The sequence below is a fragment of the Mercenaria mercenaria genome, chromosome 17 (assembly GCF_021730395.1).
Source record: "Mercenaria mercenaria strain notata chromosome 17, MADL_Memer_1, whole genome shotgun sequence".
Lineage (NCBI taxonomy): Eukaryota > Metazoa > Mollusca > Bivalvia > Venerida > Veneridae > Mercenaria > Mercenaria mercenaria.
Window position 1 is genome coordinate 59,005,156 of NC_069377.1, and position 27,066 is coordinate 59,032,221.

General features: G+C 34.0%; 1 protein-coding gene across 1 annotated transcript; it reads right to left on the minus strand.

Moving 5' to 3' along the window:
- Window positions 1-1,608: 1,608 nt before the first annotated feature.
- On the minus strand, window positions 1,609-25,988 carry LOC128550024 (cAMP-regulated D2 protein-like). The gene is made up of 6 exons (XM_053527867.1): window positions 25,804-25,988; window positions 16,275-16,398; window positions 14,792-14,981; window positions 14,211-14,341; window positions 12,687-13,312; window positions 1,609-2,131 (listed from the first exon to the last, which is right to left on the minus strand). The coding sequence occupies exons 1-6, from the start codon at window positions 25,986-25,988 to the stop codon at window positions 1,609-1,611; spliced, it is 1,779 nt and encodes a 592-aa protein (XP_053383842.1).
- Window positions 25,989-27,066: the final 1,078 nt, after the last annotated feature.

A 27,066-nucleotide genomic window follows, 5' to 3' on the forward strand; every position in this document is an offset into this window, starting at 1 on the left:
TTTGGGTAAAAATGTTAAATTTCTTTTTGATAGTCTCGGATATACGGCTAAATATGGCATAACGTTCAAGAGGACATCACTTTTGATATATTGAAATGCAGACTAAGGGATCGGTTTAACCAAGAGTGGAGTGATACTGTTCATAATATGACCAAACTAGATTATTATGTAAAAATAAAAACAGAATTTAAATATGAAAAGTATCTTGATTTTATTGAAAATGATTATTTGAGAAAACTGTCCACCTGTTTCAGATTATCAGCACATTCACTAGCTATTGAAACTGGGAGATATGTAGGAACTGATAGAATAAATAGAGTGTGTCGAAATTGCAATTATAATGTTGTAGATCGGAGTATCACTTCTTAATGACTTGTCAAAAATATTCTATTATCCGTACCAAATTTTTTGCTACGCATTTCGTGGCCAAATGTCAATTTATTTAACTGTCTGATGAGTTCAAATAAAAGGAAAACTATTTTAAATATTTGTAAATACCTTAAAGAGGCATATAGTGTGAGAAATGCAGAGGTGTAAATGTATAATTAATAATTATGATAACTGTTTAGGTAATATTACCTTGTTCTGTTCATACTGTCGCAATAAGTACGTACTATTATACAGATATAACATACGTATAACATATACTTAACATGTCATGTATGATTACATATCTATTTTATCAGTATTTTTTTCTGTTCATTAGCCAAAGGCAAGTTTTTGTCGATGTTTGCTAATAAAATGTTTTGTTGTTGTTGTTGTTGTTTGTTTCTTAATCTCGAAATAACCTTGTACACGCCTACAGTTTTGTCAGTTCCCATAATTCTTCGGAGTAATGGACCTGCTAAACGAAAAGCGATATTTGCGGAACAATTTGTGATTGTTTCCGCTACACGTATTCAATGCAGTTGCAAACATGCTATCTGTGAGAGGAAACAATTAAATTCTGTAACAATTATATGCAGCATATAAATCAGTGAACAAAAATTGATTGAAAAGTTTAAAATGGCTTCCAGTCAGTACATTCACTATGCAGAAAACTGCTTGCACAGCAAAAATATCTAATCAGACCGGTACATTTGACTAAATTCCTACAGGTTTAATCCCCGTAGTATTAGGATATTATCAATGCATCTTTACACAGTGCAATATATGCTCAAAATAGAACATAAGCAGCCTTTCAGTATAACTCTCTTGGAAAACATTCCATTTAATTAGAGGATTGTTATCATTGGATAGGTTTACACAATAAGCTTAGTTGCGAAATAAATCAGCATTTAATTTCTTAGCCAGAAGAAAGAGGATATATTCAAGCTATCTGATGCCAATTGTAAATGTTTTGCTGCAGTATTTCGTTTAGCTAAATGTCAATGAATATCTTTTTTCTGCTCAGCAAATCAATTCGTTTCACCCTGTTGCCATCAACAGCAACATAAAATATCGAAAGTTTCTAGATTGTTAGTATTAAATGGTCGGAATACGACATTGCGTTTGCATATTGCTTGTATTATTAAGCTATTACTGTGAATACAATGGAATCCTTTCTATTTTTGATCAGTGTAGGCTTCAATTCTCTCATACACATCAGGTCTGGGTTGTCGAGGGTGATCAGGTCTGGGATGCCTCTGGGGTGTCGACGATGATCACGTCTGGGGTGTCGAGGGTGATCAGATTTGGGATGTCGAGGGTGATCAGGTCCGGGGTGTCGAGGGTGATCAGATCTGGGATGTTGAGGGTGATCAGGTCTGGGATGTCGAGGGTGATCAGGTCCGGGGTGTCGAGGGTGATCAGGTCTGGGATGTCGAGGGTGATCAGGTCCGGGGTGTCGAGGGTAATCAGATCTGGGATGCCCAGGGTGATCAGGTCCGAGGTGTCGAGGGTGATCAGGTCTGGGGTGTCGAGGATGATCAGGTACGGGGTGTCGAGGGTGATCAGGTCCGGGGTGTCGAGGGTGATCTGATCTGGGATGTCCAGGGTGATCAGGTCTGAGGTGTCGAGGGTGATCAGGTCTGGGGTGTCGAGGGTGATCAGGTACGGGGTGTCGAGAGTGATCAGGTCCGTGGTGTGGAGGATGATCAGGTCCGGGGTGTCGAGGGTGATCAGGTCCGGGGTGTAGAGTGTGATCAGGTTTCTATGTCATTATGTCTGAAGTTTCACAAAGAATTGACTGAAACAAATATAACACATAATGAGAAGGTGTGACATGCGCAAGTCCATACACTCAGGTCAGGATCACGGGTTTCTACGTGCAAATCCATGTTTAGTTATAGCATTTCTGTGTCTCTGTCAAAACTTTCGAATTATTGAAAAGGAATGCAATGGAAAAATGCAACTCATACCTTTAATGCAAGTAAAAGTTAAGATATAGAACTTCGTAAAGGTCGCGCATATTTAGAAGGTGTATCATGTGGAAAAGTTAGGTTCGTACTTCTGTGTTAAAGGAACCCATACAAGCAATCGATATACATGTAGTAGCTTGTGTCTCAGTTGCCTCAGTTAAAAGTATGTTGATGAGAAGAGGCTTCAAATACGGTAGTCAGTTGTTTTTATTCTCCAAGGCTAATATGTTGGGAACTCGTAGTCTTCATGAACATTCACATATAGTTAATAGCGTCTCATACATAACATAAAAAGTAAAAAAAGATATTCAGTAAAAATGTCACAAAATGTTATACTAGAAGTTAAGTCGCGTGCATCATATGTCATCGGCAATGTTACTGAGATGTTTCATGCATTTTTATAGCATTTCGTATTTTACCCATATGTTACCATTACAATAAAACACATCTGTTAAAAATGATCAGGATGGTTAAAAGTTGTGTGTAACAAAAATGTTATGTAGCAACTTCAATGGTCAAGGTTCAATTCCACAGGCAATGCACAATAAAATATTATGTTACAGTAAAGCCTTTTGGGAAGGTATACCAAAGGGCAACTGTCAGGTCCGTACCTCCTTTGGCCAAAAGCAAGGGCATTACTAGTTTCAATGCACACTCATTACAGTTAATTCTGTCACAGTCCAAATTTAAAGAGTTAGATGGATTTATTTGAACATAAAATGAATGTTAAGCATGATATGAAGTTATGATACACACAAAAGTCATGACCATTCCTCGAAGGTCAGCCACTAATTGTTTTCATGTAGCATGAACAGTAGTGGTCATATGATGTAGCAACGATTATAATGACTGAGGGCATGTAGTTCTGACTATCAACCGGCCAGCCATTGAGAAAGTATTGTATTACATAACATCAGCTTTGTCCCTTAATCCTGCAAAATGTAGTTTTAAAATATAGACCGGTAAATTCTACAGACGTTTTACTGATGATATGCATAAGGAGTCAATGTTACACCCCTTTCATAGATATGACCTGGCTCATGTTTGACATTTAGATGACATGTATGTTTGATAAAAACAGTTCTTATATAAGACAAGTGTAAATCTGTTAATTTTGGCATTGTAAAAGTAGAGATCAATAGAAACAAGGAATAAAAATTGGACTGTGAGTGGTGTTAGAAACATTATCATTTGTTTATTGATTGCTTATTACAGTCGTCAAAATTTTCGTGAACTGTGTACATCCCATTTAACGATCTGCCTTATAAAACAATGATGTTTGCTCTATGCTTGACCATAGATCGAGTAAAAATATGCAAATAAGTCACTTTCCTGTGACATTTTAGCACGCACATCCGAGCCGTGTGTCAAACCATGTTATGATAATCAATTGCTTTCTGAATACATTAAGACATACAAAAAGTTATACCAGACAAATATAGATTATGGTGTTAACTATTCCCATACTCGGTAAAAAGCGATGTATTAAAGTCAGTGATATTTTCATGTGATAATAACGTTCATGAACTAACTCTGCCTTGGTGCCTTATGAATATTCCGGTCAGAATTATTTTTGCAGATATAATATGCATCTTCTTTTTATACATTTTACTGATAAAAATAAACAAAATAAGAACATTATGCCTGACATAAAAATTCGACGGACTCTAGACGTGAAATTAGAGATGTGAACCTAGGTGTTATCGGCACTATTGCTGCAGGTCAGATGATGATATTTCGGTATGTAACGTTATGATGCACTTTTATTTAATTTCATTTTACAGTACAAGAATCAATGACATTTGAAACAAATAGCGTGTTGTCCTCGCCGAGTATTATGATTGATGGTTAGAAACTAACAGACGAAATTGACGATTATCTCTAACACTCTTCTATTGAATTCATAAGCAGTGGCAGAGCACCTTGCTTTAACATGATTTCCTATACATTTCTGAAAATACAACCATAGTATCTTGTCTATTTTAATATAGAAAAAAGACAGAACATTAGTCTGATACATGTTGTCGATGGAATAATCAATATATCTTTAAATATAACATTAATGAGCGATTTGGCTGTGATTGTCTCGAGGTTTTATTTTGTATAATACATCACGCAAGCAAAATGGATATAGAAGTGCGTTACATACACAGCTTTGTGACAAACAACTTCTCTATATATAAATATTTACGCTGCATTTTCTTCGTTTAGAATAAGAATAAGAAACACATGGATAAAGAACAAAATAATAAATGTAAAATATCATATGAGCCGCGCCATGGGAAAACCAACATAGTGGCTTTGCGACCAGCATGGATCCAGACCAGCCTGCGCATCCGCGCAGTCTGGTCAGAATCCATGCTGTTCGCTAACGGTTTCTTTAACTGCAATAGGCTTTAAAAGCGAACAGCATGGATCCTGACCAGACTGCGCGGATGCGCAGGCTAGTCTGGATCCATGCTGGTCGCAAAGCCACTCATGTTGGTTTTCCCATGGCGCATCTCATATATATCTCCCTGAAATGTCAACAGGATGTTTTAATAGTAACATACAATTCTGGTCTTGTATTTTCATGCTATACATATAATTAGACCTGTACGGATGGGAATCCGTCTATCAAATATTTCAGTTGTATTTGATACCCCCAATATAAGATAATTCTATATGCGTACCTTTTAAATATGTCAAATTACAAACATGTCATTTCATAATTAATTATAGAACAATCGGCTTACGAAAATACTTCCATATCAAATGTAATGCATATATTAAATATGAGGCTAAAAGTATAGTACATGAAAGTCCAGAATATACTTTTTATACGCCCGTTTGAAAAACGGGACGTATTATGGGAACGACCCTGGCGGGCGGATGGGCAGGCGGATGGGCGGGCGGCGTCCACAGTCTTTGTCCGGAGCATATCTTCTTCATGCATGGAGGGATTTTGATGAAACTTGGCACAGTTGTTCACCATTGTGAGACGGAGTGTCATGCGCAAGAACCAGGTCCCTAGGTCTAAGGTCAAGGTCACACTTAGATGTCAAATGATACAAGAATGAAAACTTTGTCCGGAGCATTTCTTCTTCATGCATGAAGGGATTTTGATATAACTTGGCACAAATTTTTCACCATTACGAGACGGAGTGTCAGGCGCAAGAACCAGGTCCCTAGGTATAAGGTCAAGGTCACACTTAGAGGCCAAAGGTCAGCTACAACAATGACTTTGTCCGAAGCATTTCTTCTTCATGCATGGAGGGATTTTGATGTAACTTGGCACAATTGTACACCATCATGAGACGAACATGGAGCAATTATTAAAAATTAGATCTGTATGTTTAGTGTTATCAAATGAACACGTATTTTTCCTGATTGGATTTACTTTCTATCTTCTATTGATCTTGTCGTTATCTAATTATTATGTATACAGTACTGATATTTGGTGTTTAACTTCATTACTGAAATTTTTAAATACTTTATAGGCAGAACATATTTGTTATTATTCTATTTTATCCTTTTATTTAATCTTCTGTTTAAGCGACGGGATGTAACCTTAATTGGCATTAATCACCAAATGAGGTGTGTTTCCAAACAGCTGTGCACGTGGAGCTTGTGCGTTGTAATTCCTTTAGTATAAAATTCAAAGCGCGCATTTACAAAGTAAAATTTTGTCATGTTGAAGTCAATGGCAACCTCATAAGCAACTTTTTTTCTAAACTTCACTTAATATAGACTTACAGTCGTATCAAACGTAGGAGCTACTCAAAACCTTTTATTGCGACTATAGCAAATACCATTCATTTGTTTTCAGTATTAGAGTGTCACCAAAATTATACTGGACAGACTGCAATTCAGGATTCTACATCTGACGTCAATAAGTGAACGTTTTAGATTGCGCTATCTACGTTGGCAGTTTGTGACGTAAAATCTACATAAACTCATATCTTTGGAATACTGGTTATCTTTCTTGCTCTTTTAACGATGTAATTAACCCTTACCCTGCTAAATTTCTATAATGAACATGTCCATCTTTCAATTTGGACAACACCATTAACTGTTTAAAAGGGATGCTTACCAAACAGATACTTACTGAATGGCGAACAGTGCAGACCATGATCAGACTGCACGGATGTGCAGGCTGATCTTGTCTGCACTGGTCGCAAAGGCAGAATCAATTGCCGCCAGCAGGCTAAGGGTTAAAAAGCGATTTATTAAGCATATTCGTACATTAATACATTACGAAAATCTTTTTCGGTCTAATTTTAATATATGGGAAGGCGTTTTTGATATTCTTGAGTGTCCAAACATGAAACACAGGTTGTTCGGTAGGCATTTTCAAACTGTTTTTCCTACCAAAAGGAAGCAGAAATAAAATCTGAAAAGTAGATCCCTCGGAAGCTCCGAGAACAAAGCAGCAGAAGAAACACAGTATGTAGTAAATACAAAAATGAAATCTTGTACTTATGTGACCGGATTGATATGTTAAACAGACAAAAGCCATAAGGTAAAAATCAAATTAAAACTATTTGTAAAACGTGTGGTCAAATTTTTAGCTGCAGGATGTATTACACAATGATCAAATAGTGTAAATCAAAAGATTTTAGTTTTACATAGCGTCCTACGTTACTCCCATAATGCATATAACCTGCAGCAGTGGCTAACAAGTTTTTAAATGTAGGTTAAACTGAAATAACTTGATAATTCCGACTTCAATGGTGTCAGATTTTTATGTCATCCTGCATTTCTCTTATAATTTTATTTCCTGCGTTTCAGTGCCAAATATTTATTTCTTTGCAATCCTGCTTGCAATTTATATGTATTGTGATTATGTATTTGCAAATATGATATATATAAATTATGTATAAGATAAACGTTTCTTTTACGTTTGAACAAGAGTATAAAGAACATTGATCTCAATCAATTGTTACAATAATAGCGACTAGTAGTTGAATGCCGAAAACAGTCAATTTCATTAGAATATAAGTATGCCTTTTATACCATCAAACAGGTTTTCCCAATCGCTTTAAAGCTTTTCTATGTTTTCAGATAGGATTAGTAACGCTGTGGATCATGTAATTCTTTATGCATATCTACTCCTTTGAGAATACAAAATTAATAAATTTGTATATTTATAAATGAAATCGAAACACTTTGAGTTCTAATGATTTTGCCATTTATACATGATGAATATACAGGATTCTTTAGCCCTGTTTGTCGCCATATAATCAGTTTTGCGTAGGTGTGCCGTAAACCTATATCAAATTAAAACTGATATGTAGAACTTTAACGTGCTTTCCTATATCGAGAAGTAAACTTCATTATTTGCATGATAACTTCAAGGTTGGGCAACAGTGACAGTTCTGAAACCCATTATGCAACTTGTATAAACATTGATATAATACACCTAACGAGCATTTCAGTTTTTTCTTTTTGTTTTCTGATTGTGATGTTTCTATCATGGCCTTATTTATTGACATAGACTAGCCTAAGGATGGACAGTTTCCCCTAACAAACAGACAAATGTAGGTCGTATTTATGCCTTTATGCACGACTTTTCCTAGCTACATTTAGGGACATATATGTTCTTATCTTTGATTCAATGTAATAAGTATAAAAGTGCACACGGTATGATTGCGTATGTTCAGTTAAGAAAGTCAGTGTCACATTTTCTATTCTCTTTATTTTCACCATCCATCATATTCAGTTAATTTTCCAGTCAGAATCGAAGAAAACATAAAGTTCTGTACCCCCAATTTATTAGCTAAAATGTTAACATTTATCTCGTTTTAATGTATCAGAAAAATATTACTTCCCACGTGTTTAGATAATAATGTACTAAATCACAATACATAGATACCATTAAAAACGAAGCTGCTTCCAAATTAATTTTGCAAAAGGATACTTGTTTCTTAATAAAGACAACATTTTCGTTTGAAAGTATATTCTTTGAGTTCATCATATTCTCAATCTTGATACCGTTCTGGCGGAAGTATTTCAGTCAAACAGTAGTGCTTGAAGGTAGTTCTGCACGTTTGGATCCAAATTATTTCTACAATGTAGAATTTGATTAAACTCTGATTTTTCAAAACTTCAGAATATACCTAGAAAATTAAGCAAATAAAAATGATAGATTCTTGTGCTTGATTTTTTGCTAGACTGATTTAAAAAATTTGGTCCCAAGAAATTTTTCATAATGGGAATCCATGGGAAAATCATAACTTTCTAAACATTTTCGCGAATAGAAATTTTTCTACAATGTAGATTTTGATGGAACTTCTCACAGTTGTAAATAGACATATGGCCTATAATGTGGTGAAATAAAATGTATAGGTCCGTTTGCATATTTATTCATGATCAAAGTAAACCGGATATTTCACGCTAATTTTCAGACATTATTTTGAATTATTTAACGTGTCGCATGTTTTCATATCATATTTTGAATTTAGAAATAAAGTAACAGTGCCTTTTTGATAAATTTATTCACAAGCTGTCATTTATTAATAAAATGATTTTCATTTCTGTACGCCGAATCCAGGTCTTATTCTACGTTTTCCGGATAAATGACGTTACGCCATCACTTCCGGTTTATCAAACGTGCAGAATTACCTTAATATAGTATTATGTACAACTTTCTATTTATCATTAAAATTATCAAGGGAGAATAGGAATTAACCACATTTGAGATACATGCAATAATTACATAATGTAACAAAAACAGATTTCCCAAAGATTAACCTGCAAACGGATAATTATAAGGTATAAGAGAGTGCAATCTATAAAGTGTATCAAACAGAATCTACAGTGATTCAAAGATAGTACTCCCGGAAACTTTCATTGTGTTTTTTCTTTTAGGTGATGACAGGTTCAAAGAGAAAACCGAGCTTCAAGTAATTGACCAATTTCTCGGTAGCAATTTGACTCTATCTTTGTCATATTTCAAATTTGATTATTACATGATCAAAGGCTATCTTATCCGCACTCTGTTATTTAATTGCAAGATAATGAAGTACTTCTAATGGCATATAAAAATGTTTTTCCGGATAAAAGGATTTTTGATAAAAATATCAAAGGTTACTTAGACTGTTACTGCTTCAACAGTGTTTTCATGTTCATGCAGTGTAGTCAATATGGCAGGTTTATTATATAAAATATAATATCTACGCACTAAAAGAACTGGCAACTTGTGTGTTTATGTGTTGAAAAAAAGAACACGGTTAAGCTTTTTTGCTCAGTGTATATGACCAACTAACTCAATTTTAAGTATTTTCGGGAGTTGAGAAGGTTAAATGTCCTTTAATGTTTACATGATGTATTATTCTGTAGTGATAAAAGAATATTTAGCTTGTTTTCTTTACTTGTGACAATGTTACTGAAGATAGAAATGAAATGTTAAAAACAAATTTGGCTGCGCATAGAAATGTTTGTCTCCAAAAGAGACTCATTTAGAAAGCATATGATGGTTTATTTGTACGGGTATATAACTAAGCTATGATAATTATTGTAAATGTGACTTTGATACTCCCACAATGAAAAGACCATAGAAGATCTAAAATTAGTAAACAAGAACCTTCGAATGCAGACGGCAAATGTAAAACAATTGTTTTATTGCAAATAATTTTGATGTTAATACCGCATTTATGCAGATTAGATCATCATATTTCAGAAAGGAATGTTAAGATCAAATTGGAGGAGTATTTTGTACTTAAATTGAAAGACATAATCAAGATTTTCCTGACCGGAAGACGAAACCCAATTCATAGAAGACAGAAAAACGCACAATGAACCATTTCTGATCCATATTGTGCTGCATGACGATTTGATAAAAATGCCTTTGAATAGACGACATTTCGGCACTAATCAAGGCAAGGACTGACTCCTGAGTATAACCACAGGACTTCCGTCTGTCATTTGAAGGGCTTGATCAATATTCACTTTGAGATGAATTCGATATTTCACGAGACGAGCACCACGGCGAAACCGAAGAAGACAGTGTTAAGGATGACCAGTGACGTACATATATACCAGAGCAACGATAACTATGTGGTATTTAAAAAGAACACGGACAACGGCGTTCAAGAAAGTAATGTTGATATAGCATAACTCAGTGAACTGTCGAATATAAGTAATTAACAGAGTCTCTAACGCTGAGACTAAGCCTATGAAATAATTAGAACAGTTAATATACAATATAACAAAACATCGTTGAATATACATATACTAATCAACAGATCCAACATGTAAACTCCTAGTGTAAAAATGATTGTTTACCAGTGGGTGATATATATTGTGATGCGACATTAGAATGTTCTAGTAACCTCTGGAAACGGGTATTTGTGTCGTTCAAGAGATTTATAAGTTTATTTAAGTGAGGTCTCCGTAATCCTTCTATAAACCTTACTTAGTTTAATTCGTCTATTATTTTGCTATTATTTTTCTTGGTTGCATTCTTTGCTTCCAAAGAATCTTTTTACAGATTTTATTGAATCTCAGTGAGAACTAATTTTACCGGTTACCACATTCTAGTGATGGTTAGAAACTTTACATATTGACCATAAAGTCAAACCACAGTGAGAGCGGAATTATGACGCGGTCCCAACCTTCTACTGAGGGCTGGAACTTTACCTGTAGGATGCAAGACCTAATCACACTGCGAAATGAATCTTAAAGCGGTCCCTACATTCGAATAATGGCAAGAAACGTTACCTACTGATCGCAAGACTGAATCAATGAGAACGAAATTTTAACGCGGTGATGGTAACAAACTTAACATATTCATCGCAATGTCGAACAACAATGAGCATGGAATTTTAACGGGGTCCCGAATATTCTAGTAATGTTTTGACACTTAACCTAACGTTCACAAATTCGAAAGACAGTGAGAGTGGAATTTTTAACATGGTTCCCACATTCAAGTGATGGTTAACAATTTATTAACCACAGTAAGAGCGGGATTTATACAAGAGCCCCTCATTCCATTGATGCATTTGACCGAAGTTCAGAACATAGTGAGAGTGGAATTTTAACGCGGTCCCTATATTCTTGTGATGACCACTGCTAATAAACTCAAAATGTTTCTTCTAATTAACAACAATAACATGACCAAATTTGATAAAGCAAATGCAAACGTTTCGTGACTTGCTTATAACATAAGTAAATACTAGTATTCATCTTTTAAACTGTGCAAATGTCATTTTTGCATTTCTAAGAGGTTTAGAAACTAGTAAGGCGTGATTATCTTCCAAACGGGCCGTACCTTTAAGGCTAATGATACCGGAAAGTTGTCACTTATATATCCAACATCTATGTGGACGAAATAGATTTTTTAGTTTCAAGATACATTTTAGGAACTGCAACTGATTTGTTTTATGAAAGCCACCTTTCATTTCTTTATAACATATAAAATGTTGCTTGATTATTTTCGTACAAAGACCAGAGTGAAAAAATAAAATCATTCCACTTGTTTATCAGCTCTTTGATGTTATCATGTGTGAGAGTGCTATTTTTTATTAAAGACTGTTTATATGTAGATATTTGTATTCGTAAGCAAAGTTTGATGCAAAATTCTAATTGGTAATACATGCTTCCTTTACGAACACATTTACGGAAGAACCATTACGAACATCAAAGTAATCAAACAATGACTGATTAGTAAAGATGATTACATATGTGCGTACAAATTGCACTCAAGGGTACTTACATTTTAAAAAGGATTATAAAAAAAAAAGAAATTTCAAACGAATATATCTATGGATTCGTTAGAGAAATCCATTTACGTAGATAGAATACATTTGCTGGACAAATTAATCAGTTAACCTGAGATAGACTCTCCACACGATAATACATAATTATATAAGTCTGCGAACTTCTTGATATGCGTTTAAGCAGAAATAATTGCTAAAAGTACCGTACGCGCTGATTAAATCCCAATTTGTCTCATTTATATCTCGTTTTAAGTACTATTTTCGAGCCCTATATATTCCCTGGTCTAGTAATCGACATTTATCATGTCTATAACCTTGTGTTAGATAATTCTTGCGTTCATTTAGAAGCATTGTTAGCTCAGGATAATACCCATGCCTTGTGTATGGAAGCCATATTTGAGGAGCATTGTGAATGTTTGCTCTGTATAGGTCAAAATTATTAGGATTTCCTGTTTTGGCAAAATTTGTCCAGTAATATATTATTGAATCTGATAAGCGAAACTCATTGTCCGTAAATATCCAAGGTTCTGTCCTTGCCGACTGAAACACAAATGGCAATTCAATGCCATGACAAACCTTGCCAATGCAATGATCAAGATGGTTCCAGACCGCAGTCATTGAAATATTGTTATTAAACACGTAGGTATACACCGGTGCAAACTGAGATATAGAACGGGCTACTGCACGTGTTGAACAGTAAAACACAAAATCTGTTGTAAGTTCAGCGAGCCTTGCTCGAGCATCAGAAGTATTTGTTGGCTTGTACATTTTATACACACGCGACGAATGATTCGGCCTAACTCCAATTAATAATATTCGATATTCTAAAGCAGACATAGGCTTTCCAAACCCCAGATATACATACATTTGGCCTTCTTCTGACGTAGAACCTATAATTGTCGCTTTGGGAACAAATGAACGGCTACTAAACGCTTCTATCACGCCATTTATAATAGTAATCCCATCAATATGCGGTATCCAAGGAAGAAACTTTCGCAGATAACTGTCAGAGAACATAGCTTGCTGGAAATATATACCCTGGGCAGTTGCAATAGCACTGGCCGATTTTGACCTTAAGCACGATACATTTCGTGCTGAGCAGTTCAACAAACGAGCAAAGTCTTTTCCTTGGCTGACGGCAACATCCATTGGTTTCAAGGGAATGGTAAACGGTGAACTCTCGATAATAACTCTATGGAATAAATGTGCAAGACTCCTTGATGTCATATGTGTTGCTATGGACAAAGCACCAGCACTTTGGCCAAACAATGTTATCTGTGAAATGAAAAGTCAAAAATCATTGCTTTATTTTGACAAAAAAGGTTTTGATTCATATTGAGGTCCAATATTATAGATATAATGCATAACTGATTTTTTGCTGAAATGGTATTTTTTGCTTGTTAGACAACTGTCACGTCTTCAAATCATATCTTTCAAAATATCCAGTGGCCATCTTTCACTAAAATATTTTATATATAGATATTTACTTCAAATGTATATAATCCTCATCAAATGTATTTAACTTTACTAAATATATAAATCAAGTTTGTCTACAGAGCTACATTTATAATTAAATATGTTAAAACAGTCTATTTTATAGTGATAGCTCACATTTATAGTGTGTTTATCTAAATATGAATGCAATGTTTAATGCATAGTTCTGTTAGTATAATACTAGTATATACATAATCCTGTTAATATCATGTTTACATAAACTATTTGATTTTTATATATACATTTAGATCTAATATACCTTAAAACATTTCACGCAAGATAAGCCAAAAATATATAGATATATTAATTTATTGACCATTGCCGACAACATGTATTGAAATGCAGAGGACTTTGATAATTACAAAATTTGTACAGTCGTTTTTAATCCACATATATAATTTTGAAAATAAACCATTCGCTTTCATATAACTGAATGCGGTTAATGCCTATTCTATGTCATTTATTCAACATTACTACATTTCTATATTTTACTGTTCTACTCTACGTAGAAGATACCGGAACTTTTTCAATTTAAAAAGTTGTCTAATTAGTCATGTTTATTCATCGGTGCAGGATATTCATCCCGCTTTAACCTACATTCCCTTAACTTCTTCACTCTGAGCGGCATTAATTCCACGTTTTTTTTCTTCAAAATTGTGACAATAATGCGTATGTTTACCCTGTTATTGTCTCCTCCGAAGTCACCAATATTTTCATGTACCCAATTCAGTGCTTGGATCTGGTCTAGAATGCCATAATTACCAGTTATATCATTGTTTCCGTCTCCCGTAACTAAAAACCCGAACGCGCCTAAAATATAAAGGATTCTTTTAAAAAATGCAAACAGTAAAAATAACGAAGAATTACAAATGTTTGTATGTAAAATTAACACAGAGAAAAAATCCCGTCTAGCTATCAAACGGTGTTGAAAGCTGAACGCTTTTTCAGAAATGTTAACATGACATCAAAATACAAGAATATGACGAATGGAAGGAATACTGATCATTTACCAAAATATACAAATTAAATATTGACAATACAATTCCTGATTCAGTTTGTGATGATGTTTATATTTTGGGACTGAAGCGGCATAAATACTAAACAGGTAGTTTTTGTCACAAGCAAGTAGTTTGCAAAATGGTTGACTAGACCGGAACAAAACAATGCATTTAGTAGCCAATCTAAATTAGAAACGTACAAACTATAGATCTCTAATTTAGTGCATCTTGCCTGTAAAGAGTTTAGCAGTAAACAACATACCAAGCCTGTAATTAAAGGTCACAATGATTACATCTCCTTTACTGCTAATTGCTTCACCGTTGTACACGTCAGCCCCGCCACTCGAGAATTCAAATCCACCGCCATGGATAAACAACATGACAGCTTTTCTTGATCTTTTTGTTGTATCTAATGGCGCAAAGATGTTTAAATACAAACAGTCTTCTGATACCTGAAATACATTACTAACGAAGTTCATCTTCAAGTACTGTGAAGCCTAAATATATATGACTATTACAAAGTCTACTGTGCCAGCCATAAATATGTTGACGAAAGCGAGAATCGATGTCAAAAGTAGCAGATGTGATTTGAAGCAGATGACGAAGTCCTTGTTTCGATATTTTTATTATTCATGACAAGGAGAAGTCTGAGGTATACATATGTTTATTATTCATGACAAGGATAGGTCTGAGGTATACATATGTTTATTATTCATGACAAGGAGAAATCTGAGGTACGTTTTGGTACTAATTACCTATATCACCTTTTAAAGGCCCTATATGTTACTTCGTTATAAGATAACAAAATATGTTTTACAAATCAGAGAAGGTCAAGCATACACCTTTTTCAGAAGATTGAAACACTCACTCAAACAAAAAGATTACCATTTCTTAACAAGCTTAACTATATATATGATAAAATTGACTGTGAAATATATTTTTGGTACCATACAGTAATTTCCTTTACCCTGTAATCCTCTCTTTATCTGTCTTGTTATCAAACGCGCATTACATGTATTTAAACGGTTAATCTATAAATGTTAATAAAGAGTAAAGTGCTGAGGGGTACTGTACATTACCCACCATGAACAGACTTTATCAAACCGAGTCTGCTACTATTTTGCTCAGCTGCATGCTATGCTTCCAAAAGATTATAATTGAGCCGCGCCATGAGAAAATCAACATAGTGCGTTTGCGACCAGCATGGATCCAGACCAGCCTGCGCATCTGCGCAGTCTGGTCAGGATCCATGCTGTTCGCTTTCAAAGCCTATTGCAATTAGAGAAACCATTAGCGAGCAGCATGGATCCTGACCAGACTGCGCGAAATCGCAGGCTGGTCTGGATCCATGCTGGTCGCAAATGCATTATGGTGGTTTTCTCATGGTGCGGCTCATATAAACTGTCTCCACAGTAGTCCTAAGTGTTGTGTGGTGACCGTGAAATGTCAGTCCATACTAGGACTTAGTTATGTTATATACCCTGGTCCTTTACAATCATAGACTACTCGACTCTTTAAATATGACATTATTCCGCTTAAGCCGGTGCAAAGGGGTTTTTAGTGTGTTGCATATTTCATTACCTGTCATGAATTGTCTGCAATTATTTTTCTTGGCTTTTGTGCTTTAAAAGGGTCTCTTAGTTGTTATCTATCTGATAGGTAAAAGGGTTATTATATTTTACCACAAAATAATTAATTAAAGTGCTGCAACTCAGTTCAACTGGAAGTGTTTCTACAATACAGACCTCTGCTTGGCACGTCCCTACTGGATTTACCGCTGCGCAATTTTCTGCTTGGTAGCACATTGGCTTCAACTTTGTGGCATCTAAAGTCCCGTTCCACGGTCCTGGACTTGTCGGAGCTTCCCATCTGTACAAACAGAAATGCTTTATACAATGCATGCACTTCTTTCAAATAATTATTAGTTACCACAGTCGTAGTCTTATTTTCTCTTTTAATGTAACACTGTGTCCATTTGATATATTTCTGGAGATTATAATAGATTCGGATAAAACAAAATTAAAGATTAACCACTTTCCCCTCAAACAGATTTACCCTCAAAATTTATATACTAACCCATATCAGTACCTGTTTGTGAATTGCTTTTATATATGCTTTGTGCACATGTTACAGCAAAATGATCTTATGTAATCTGTGTTCCTTCAGTAAAGTTCTGTTCTGGAAAACTTGAATTGTAACTTTACTCCATATGTGCGCAACATAACTATAAGGTTTTTGTTCTAGAAGATCGGAATACATTGTACATGATTTAATTATTTCGCATTGACGTGATATCAAAGCGCAGTAGGAATCAGATTACCAACTTGCACGGTTAATGGTTTTTCTGGATTGTAATAAGATAATTCCACATGTTTTTGTCACTATTATAGAATAGAAAAAGTGGAAACTTTCTTCCTTCATACTAAAAATCGATAATAATTACAATATTTTCACCATTCCCTAAATTAGGTTTTGCCATTGAAAATGCATAAACTTCAGTAAAAACAAACAACACAAAAAACAAAAACAAGGAAATAAACCGTTGTCCACACGCCAGAAGTTTGCGCCCATGCGAAACAAAATTTCGCCATTTAAACCAACATTTGTGATAAGTTTGATAAGTATTTTTTTTCAGCAAAAAAGGCATTTACATATAAACATATACAATGAATATGGCAAACATTCATAAAATATTCTCATTATAAATAAATTTTAATGGAGAATGGACATGCAACTTTGATATTACCGTGACTAGTATAGTAGTTTTGATGATTTTTTTCTCCAGCATCGATTAATGTAAGCTTCTAGTACAGTGTACTAGTATTAGTCCAGACTGATCTTAACGAAACGAAATATAAGATCGGTCTGGATTTATAAACAATAAGCATAATTATTAAGTTTATAAGACCCGAATTATTTGCTCTTATACATAGCCTGTAATATTGAAGTTACGCTTAACAATGTACGATGATACAACACAACAGATAATACACAGTTAACTTAAACACATATTAATAAATTATAAACATGTACATGTGACATAAACTTTAATTATTAGCATATAAGCTGTTATGCTACTTTCAAAGGCATAATATTTACATTCGCCCTATTATTTTCCAAATTATGACTATCAGCTTCCCGGCTATTCTGTTCACCAGACGGAACAACTGTGACGTCATCTAAGGAACGTTCTCCCTGACTATACGCGGACGTCGTCAAAACAGCGGCCCGATATCACTAAGCAGCGTTGACGTAACTTTCGCGCCATTCCTTTTGCTGTTCATACGAAATGAACGTAAAACAATTCAATGGACCAGAATGGGGCGAATGTAAATATTAGTGATACAAACTTGTGCATATTTGGGCGTATCCTATACATATTCGGTATCAATTGAGTTCTAAGGTCATTATATATTTGACATTCAAATACAAAATGGAACTCATCCTCTAAAGCATTGCATTCAGTACATTTTCTATCACCTATAGGCGTGCTATTTGGTTTAATCCAACGCCCAGTTTCGATATGCAGCCTATGTGATGAATCCTTAATTTGATTAAAGAGTTTCGAATTTACTTTCTTCTACAATATCCAAATAAGGTTGAAACTGAAATATTGCAACATTTCTTTAAAATAGAGCCCTACTAGAGTTTTCTCATCTAGTGTGCCAGTTTTGAACAAATTGATCAGTAAGTCTTTGTTTAACTTGTAGCAAAAACACATCAATATCACCAACGTTCTGGAAATACCAGGCATCATAGAATCGTAAAGTATATAATAAATTCTTAACAAGTGAAGTGTGTAGGGTGTATTTTAGCGCCTAGTAGGGCCTGGTGTAAATCACATTTGCACCTGTGCATATTTTGTGTGAAAAATCTCCCCGAGGTTACACTCAGCCTTGTTATATTTTCTTGTCCTTTTGAACCATAAAGATCGTCCATTATTTTATGTAATAGAATTTCGACTGAGAAGGTTTTAGAGGCATGATTATTTTTGCACTTGTGATTACCTATCATGAATGGACCCAGTCAAACTGAGGCTTTCACATTAATAACGGAACTGATTTTAAGCCTAGGGCTAAGTAGCGGAATCAACTATGCTGTCTATCTTTTCTTCAGTCATCGTAGTCAAGAAATGATTTTCTTTTTAAAGTTTAATATGTATATAATAGAATGAATATTAAATAAATGTAGATCAGTTCTTTTGTTATTGAATTTGTTGAATAAAAAAAAATTGCTCGTCAGAGACGGCATGCATAATAAAATTTTATTCAACGCGTTCAATACTGAAACTACATTCATTTGATATTCTTTATTTCTGAAAGTATATTATAAACAAAATACACTAACCTATACTGAAATTACATTCATTTGATATTCTTTATTTCTGAAAGTATATTATAAACAAAACACAATAACCTATACTGAAACTACATTCATTTGATATTCTTTATTTCTGAAAGTATGTTATAAACAAAACGCAATAACCTATACTGAAACTACATTCTTTTGATATTCTTTATTTCTGAAAGTATATTATAAACAAAATACACTAACCTATACTGAAATTACATTCATTTGATATTCTTTATTTCTGAAAGTATATTATAAACAAAACACAATAACCTATACTGAAACTACATTCATTTGATATTCTTTATTTCTGAAAGTATGTTATAAACAAAACACAATAACCTATACTGAAAATTATACATTCTTATTTCTGCATAAAATGTATACAAAACATGGTAAAATAGATATCAAAACATATGTAAAAGAACATAAATGAATTGAATATAATGCCATATTGCCATGCCAACTACATTATACACAAAGGATAACATAAAAAAGGGACAAAGATGTCTCTTATTTCCATTGTGGTCCTTATAATAATAATTACAGTTTGACAAAGGAAGACATTGTTATCACAGTTAACTTTATCATGAAAGACTTGTGGAAAAACAATTACAATATCGTATGTCATAAAACGTATCACAATTAGGCAAATACACTTAATAAAACTATTGCCGATAATTATTGAACTTAATTGTAGTCTAAAATGAAATCACAATTGGATAAAAATACTAACATGAAATAATTGCAATAATGTTAAAATGCATAGATCTATATCATTGTGCAAAAAGGTGCTTTTTGATATTGACTTTAAACTTACTATAGGACTGAATATCCCTTATATGCTGTGGTAAATTATTCCATAAGGAACAACCTTTGTACGCAAAAGATCGTATGCCAAAACTTTTAACCTTTGGAATAGAGTATCTGCTACTATCAGCAAAATTGAAATTAGTGTTTAATTGTTTTTCTGTAGTTGTAACTCGGAATCTAGTATTGTAATTGTGAACAGAACTGGCCAAAACAAAATTTTCTTCCATATAGTAAGGAGCTGCATGGGAAGAAATTTTAAAAACATGGCAAAGTGTCTTAAAGTCAACTCTTTTGGCAACCGATAGCCATCCTAAAGAGAAAAAATGTCATTTGTCAATATGAGACCTACAGTCTAAATCTAAAACAAATCGTATGAGTTTATTTTGAGATATTTGCAACCTGTTTCTGAGCTCTTGGGTAATTGGATAAAACCATACTGAAGAGGCATAATCAAATGACACTGAATAAGAGAATTTACTAATAGGTTTTTAGTGTGCAAGTTGAGATTATCTTTTTTTCTGTACAAAAATTTTAGTCTAGAATTAACTTTCTGTATAACTGACATGACCATAGACTCAAAAGTTAAACTTTGATCAATTGTAGCACCCAAGTATTTTCCTTTCCTGCGATTCAGCCTTTCGACTGAATCGCATGTCCATTGCAAGTGACATTTAGATTAGGTTGCGATTTTAACCTCCCCCTAGATCCAAATATTATAGCTTCAGTTTTGCCCAAGTGTAGTGAAAGTTTGTTACAAATGAGCCACTCACTAACTGTTTCAAGTTCTGAACTGAGTATGGATTCAATTTCCTCTTTATTTTTTCCAGAAACTAAAATTGCAGAGTCATCATCATATAATAACAATTTGTGTTTGACTACAGCTGACATGTCATTCACGTAAATTAAAAACAAAAGAGGGCCAAGGATGGAGCCTTGAGGCACTCCATAAGATATGTTAGCATAAGGTGAATGCGTCCCTGTCACATCTACAATTTGGCGCCTGTCGGACAAATATGAAGAAAAACCAATTAACAGAAGATTCTGCAAGTCCAAGAGCTTCTAGCTTTGTTTAAAGAATGGTGTGATTAACAGTATCAAAGGCTTTTTGTAGGTCGATTAGCACCATGCCAACAAAATGAGATTTATCCATCTGAAATCGTATAAAATCGGTCAAATGTAAGAGACAAGTCTCTGTAGAGAACTTGCGTCTGAAACCAGATTGATAATCATACAACAAATTCTTACTTGTCTGGTAACCTTCAACTTGGTCGTAAATAACTCTCTCTAAGACCTTTGATAAAATACATAGAATAGAAACAGGGCGATAATTGCCAACATCAGTTTTATCATTCTTTTTGTAAAGTGGAACTACACGTGCTAATTTCAAATCATCAGGGACAACACCTTGAATGATTGATAAGTTAATAATATGTGACAACGGATGTGCAATAATTTCACAGGAATCCTTCACAAATCTTGAGGGAATACCATCCAGTCCAGTGGCCTTTTTTGTACCAAGAGATTTAATATATTTCAAAACAGTACTTTCAGATACAGTACCAAAACGGAAACTATCTGGTTTCACTCCCTTTGATGAGTAGAAATTAAAAACAAAATTCCAACCAAATTTATCAATGACCTTCGGTAATTTTGCAACAAGCTTACTAGCAATAGAAGTATAAAAGGAATTAAAACGTTCAGCAATCATCGATTTGTCAAAATACAGTTCATTATCAATAGACAAGCCAATATTACTAGATGGTTTACCTTGTTTGGACGGTAGACCCAACTTTTTAAGATGGTTCCATAAGGATTTTGAGTCATATTTACTGTCCTCAAGAGCATTTTTAGAATAATATTTTTTGGCCTTTGATATACAAGACTGAGCTTTGTTTCTCAAAGTTCTAAAGTTATGTAAATTTTCTTCAGATTTTTCTCTTTTATATAAACAAAAGACAATAACCTATACTGAAAATAATACATTCTTATTTAAGAGCTGAATGCTATTTTTGTGCGCTTAGATGGGCATAAACCACATTGGAACTTCTTGCAAAACCAGTGATTTTTGGATGATTTGCAAGAAGTCCCTGTGTGGTTTATACCCGTCTAAACGAATAAAAACAGCACTCAATTGTTATATTTATATAGAAGCTTGCTGCATAAATATGTGGTTTGTTTTCCATGAGTATCAGAAAACAAAATAATGTCAAGATATCGATAGTCAAAGCATCTAAATAGAACAAACTAATAAGACTCGGCCATATTTAAGCATTAAAAGTCTATTTCTCCTTCCGATAAAAATACTGTTTCTGATTTTTATTTAAAATAATCTTCAATCAAAGAAATATCATAATGTCATGTGGCTTCATTTGTTTTTATTTTTGTCATCAGAAAAAAAAACTAGTTTAAGCTTGTATTTTACGTTCAGTTTGAAATTTAGGTCTCCAATTATGAAAGTACATTTCGAACGATGCAAGTTTGATCATGTTTTTCTCGTTTGAATAACGTCAGAATGCGCGTGCAATCACCCAGAAAGGCTATACTTGATGATAAAAGTACGAAAGCTGCTGCAAGATGCAGCAAAAGGAAACTCTACGCCAAACAAGGCAGTGTATGTAGTACTGACAGAACCGATACTGGTGTCTTTGGTGCAGGCCCTAGGCAAATAGACAGTCTGATAAGAAAAGAAAAACACTTCGTCTGTAGTGACAGACAACAGATTTTTTAGTAAATGAACAGCATCTTGACACACAACTTATCTGTCCAATACATGTTTTACTGTTCTGTCCCACAGAATTGGATACTAAAATTATTCAAAATGAGTTATCCCCCTGTAAATAAGAATGTCATTTGTAAAGAAATAAATGTAAACAATTGTCAAAAACGATGTGTTACCTATGTATGTAAAGTTTAAACACTCGCACGATTTTGCAAATGCATCAAAACGAAGACATGCAACAACTTTTTAAAAATGTGATTTTTTTAAAGGCGCTGAACTGTCCAGAAGTGTGGCCCCTTCAAGCAGTCCCTTTCCGGAATTCAATAAATATATGCGTAAATTGACAATGGTTTTGTAAAATAATATAAATGTTTTATATGCTGTTAAATTTTCATTTAAAACAATGCTTTCTTTCTATGATTTGATGACGTTCGAACTTTTTTCTCCGAAACATGGACCTAAACCTTAAATTCAGTCTTGTCACGTAGTTGTTCATCCGAACTGATTTATTTTCAAACTTAGCCCAGATGTTATCAAGATCATTTGTCTGATCAGGTTGGATAAATGTGGGCTCTATATGATACCTTCAAGCTAAATTGTTGAGATGTACAATGCAATGACTGAAACACAACAGACATCTAAAGATGCTAAAAGCTCGCTCTTGCACATTGTGCCCAGGGGAGCTAGAAACAATGTAAGCAAACACTGGCTCGCACATGCAACTCTTTCGAAAAAGAACTGTGACGCGACATACTTAGATGGTTCTCAATCTGATGATTTTACCTCTTAGTTCACAGAATATAATAAACACAAAGTCAACATATATATATACGTGGGAATTAATGCTAAACTTAACCCCTTTAGTCACTAATCTGCCCGATTTTATAGCAAACCCGCAACAATTTTTTATCAAATATTGAATGGAAACTATCACCATCAGGTGGAAATGATCTAACTAAGAAAATGAGTGCTTACACTTATAATATATATTTATTTAGAAAGATAAAAGTTGAAAAATCGCCGTTTTTCGAATGTCAGCATTGACGCAATATTGAAATATGCGCATTAATATAGGTCAGCGATGTTTAAACGTCTCGACTAGGCTAAATCTATTACACAGCAAAGTCACCACAATTTCGGAGTGCTTTTTATTTCTGCCTTCATTTTTGTTTAGTAATTACTTTTTAATGTTAAATGAATCATTTAAATCATTATGTGGATTTAACGGTAAATGTTTTGACCTTTATATATTTTCGGTATAATAAAACAAATATTGCATTCCTGAGCGGGTGATATGAAAAATGTTCACCTCTCGAAATATGAATATAGACCTCGGCTGGCACCTCGGTCGATATTCATATATCTCGAGGTGAACATTTTTCAAACCATTCTCTCAGGATACATGTGATATCTCGAATCTGATACAACATTCAATAAAACCCTAACATGATTCCAAACATGCGTGAAGGTGTGATTTCCTCTGACTAGCACACATTGTCCTTATGGTTTAAGAAATAATTTATAGCAAAAGAGTGTTTTAACACTATTTATGCCCGATGGGCGGATATACGTTGGGCGTAATAATATCACGAGGGCGCAGCCCGAGTGAAATTATTTGTACGACGTATTACCGCCCGGGTGTATAAATAGTGTTAAAACACGGTTTGGGTATAAATTATTTCAATTCTAATATGCCCTTAATCTATAAAACAGTAGATAAAATATAGAAGCGCTCTTTCTTTGTCGCAACAAAAACTTTAAGGTCATCGCACGTTAACGTGACGTCATTCCAGCGTAAGAATGTTTTAACAGTGACAAGCATATTAGAATATTAAATCGGATATCTTTTAAGCTATTTTCCTGTTTTTATCTTGTATTATTTCTGCTTAACTAGAGCACACCAAGTCGCTTGTATAACATTGAAATGTTACATTTGATTTTACCAAAGTAAGCATATCATTTGACGAGCTAACAGCTAAGATAAAAATCAGAAACGACAGAAAGCAACAACATTTGACACGCGAGATTTCAGTGGTAAAAGTTTTAATGGTTTAAATGCGGTGTATGATTTTACATTTTAGTCAATACAACTAAAGTCCATGAAGGTGTGATTTCCTGATGAAATGAAGTGACGTTCACAAAAATATAAAACCCCATGTTTAACTGTTTTCCTGAAAACTTTACGTCAATTTTGACTTTGTTTTTTTCTCTCGAAATTTACTACTTTAAACTATAATAACATATATATAATATGTCACGCTAAGATAATCTATATGACAGATGTAAATCATTTTATCCCGCCTAGGGGCTTGAAACTCACAGTTTAAAAGGGTTGTGGCTATTTAGATTACCAACTGGCATATTTCAATAAGTGTAATGTCTTACAAAAGTAACATTAATCGAAATTTCAAATAACTGCATGAATATATGGATCACCTTTTTATTATTTAATGTTTAATTTAATGTACACGTAAAACAGAAAGGCTCGGCCAATTCACACCTTCAAGCATGGTTTTTGTAATTTGTATCATTAATCAATTTTATATGAAATGCCCTCTTATGAAATTTTGAAGATAAAATCGGTATGATTGTCTTAAGCGAAGATTGATTTACAAAACGCGCGTTTAACAAATGTGAGTTAGGATGTCCGATTTACCAAGCGTTGCGCTAATCGCAAACTGGTTATTTGCGCTGAGCAGTTTACAAATCGCGCAGATTGGTTATTTGCGCGTAACATTTTCGAAGCTACTCTCACTATTATTACGCAGATGGTAATTATTGCAACACGCAGATTGGTTATTTGCGCGTAACATTTGCGAAGCTACTCTCACTATTATTAAGCAGATGGTAATTATTGCAACATTTGGATATCTAGCCATGAACCTTTCTTATTTTCTGTCACATCCTAATGAAATAATATAGCCGTATTTGTAACCGGAACGATATCTTTATACCCTCTTTATAATTTATAATTAGTTGCACAGTGTTTCAATTTATTTATTGCTTTTGTTGGAGCGTTATTAATATACTATTTTGTACCTTTTGTCGCCATTACAGAAAAAGGCGATGCAATATGTATTTAGTCCTTATCGCTGGACACGATTAGTTGTTTTTGCCTTTGCGACCAGTGTAGAGCATGATCAGCCTGCACATCCATGCAGTCTGATCAAGATCTGCACTGTTCGCCATTCAGTCAGTAGTTTTTTGGTAAGCACCACTTTTAACAGTTAAATACACTGTCCAAATCGAAAAATGGACAAGTTCATTATAGACAGACAGACAGACAGACAGACATTTTATTTCAAATCAAATAGGCTAAAAAGCCCATGATGACATACATTTGACACAAATACAATATAGACATTTAGCAGGGTTAGGGTAAGTGAGCTTACCGTTTTGAAGGAGCAGCATAAGGTATTCCAGTAAATATCTGTGAAGACAAACTGCTGTATCCACGTACTTTACCGAATTTTGTTTCTCGGATAATTTCCTTACTTGCACATGAGTTAATATAGATGATAATAACAATAACCTTAATAGTTTTTGAAAGAATATTGTCACGAAATCCTGGTTCCATATTTCATTAACATGCGTTGTTTTCATAAACTGTGAATAATAAATTCATACAAAACAATTTTAATAAAAATAGACATATACTATATAGGCTAATCAATTCAAAATGACCAGCTCATGAAATCTTATGTTTTATAACATGTATTGTTTTCACTAACTGCGAATAATAAAATCACACAAAACAATCAGTTCACCGATAGATACTCATTAAGGCAAATAAATTCAAAATGCAGTTAAATGACAACTTGTTAAATCTCAATTTTTCTTGAGGCATAAAATAACCAGGAAGACACATCAAACGATTTCTACACTTGTCAAAACTAAACTGTCACAAGTAGATAAAAATGAAATTAATATGTATTGAAATGGACTTCACTTATAGTATGCAATTAAAATTCAATAAGCAATAATTGCACTTGCTTTAGTTCTTATCTTACTGACTGTATAATCTATTACCGGCATAATTAATTGTTTTAGAATTTATTTAAAAACCTTTTCCATCATTTGTAGGCAACAAAAGGTAGCAATTTTGTGAAACAGAAACGGACATCTAACCACGTATAATAAACTTATGTCTGTATAATATACACTGAAACGCTTTAAAGACTCTCAGGTAAGATAACTCCAGTTTGAACAAGAAATGTCTTTAAAAAAGACAAACGGCGTAAAGGTAATAATGTTTGGCGCATTGAAAAATTAGATTAGGATGTGCAGACAGAAAGTATTTGGATATGCATCTATGAACAAATGATTCATTTGCAAATATTTCAACTAAGCAGCAAATTTAAATGATCATTAGATATCCTTTCAGTGATAGAAGTTCAAAATGATTTGACGTTCTCAGCTGATTCAGAAGTAATTTCGAGTTGGGTCAGAATCCCCCATAGGAAACCCACTAGTACCTTATCTCGCCCGCATACAATTAGTTTGGCAACTTCTGCATCTAAATCGTCCTTACTGTGCTGTCTATGCATTTTATCATGAAGGCGAAACATATGCAAGGAATAAGACACCTGAAAGGGAGATGTAAAAGCAGTTCTTAAAGTGAAATACAGTTACTAAAACGCTGTTTTACACCTAAA

Excerpts from the sequence above, each read along its gene's own strand:
- LOC128550024 (XM_053527867.1), bottom strand. The coding sequence starts at position 25,988 with ATGGAACCAGGATTTCGTGACAATATTCTTTCAAAAACTATTAAGGTT. Across the intron at positions 16,399-25,803 it reads TATGCTGCTCCTTCAAAACG|ATGGGAAGCTCCGACAAGTC; the intron begins GTAAGCTCACTT and ends CTGTTTGTACAG. Across the intron at positions 2,132-12,686 it reads ATATCTCAGTTTGCACCGGT|AAACCTGATCACACTCTACA; the intron begins GTATACCTACGT and ends ATAATGACATAG.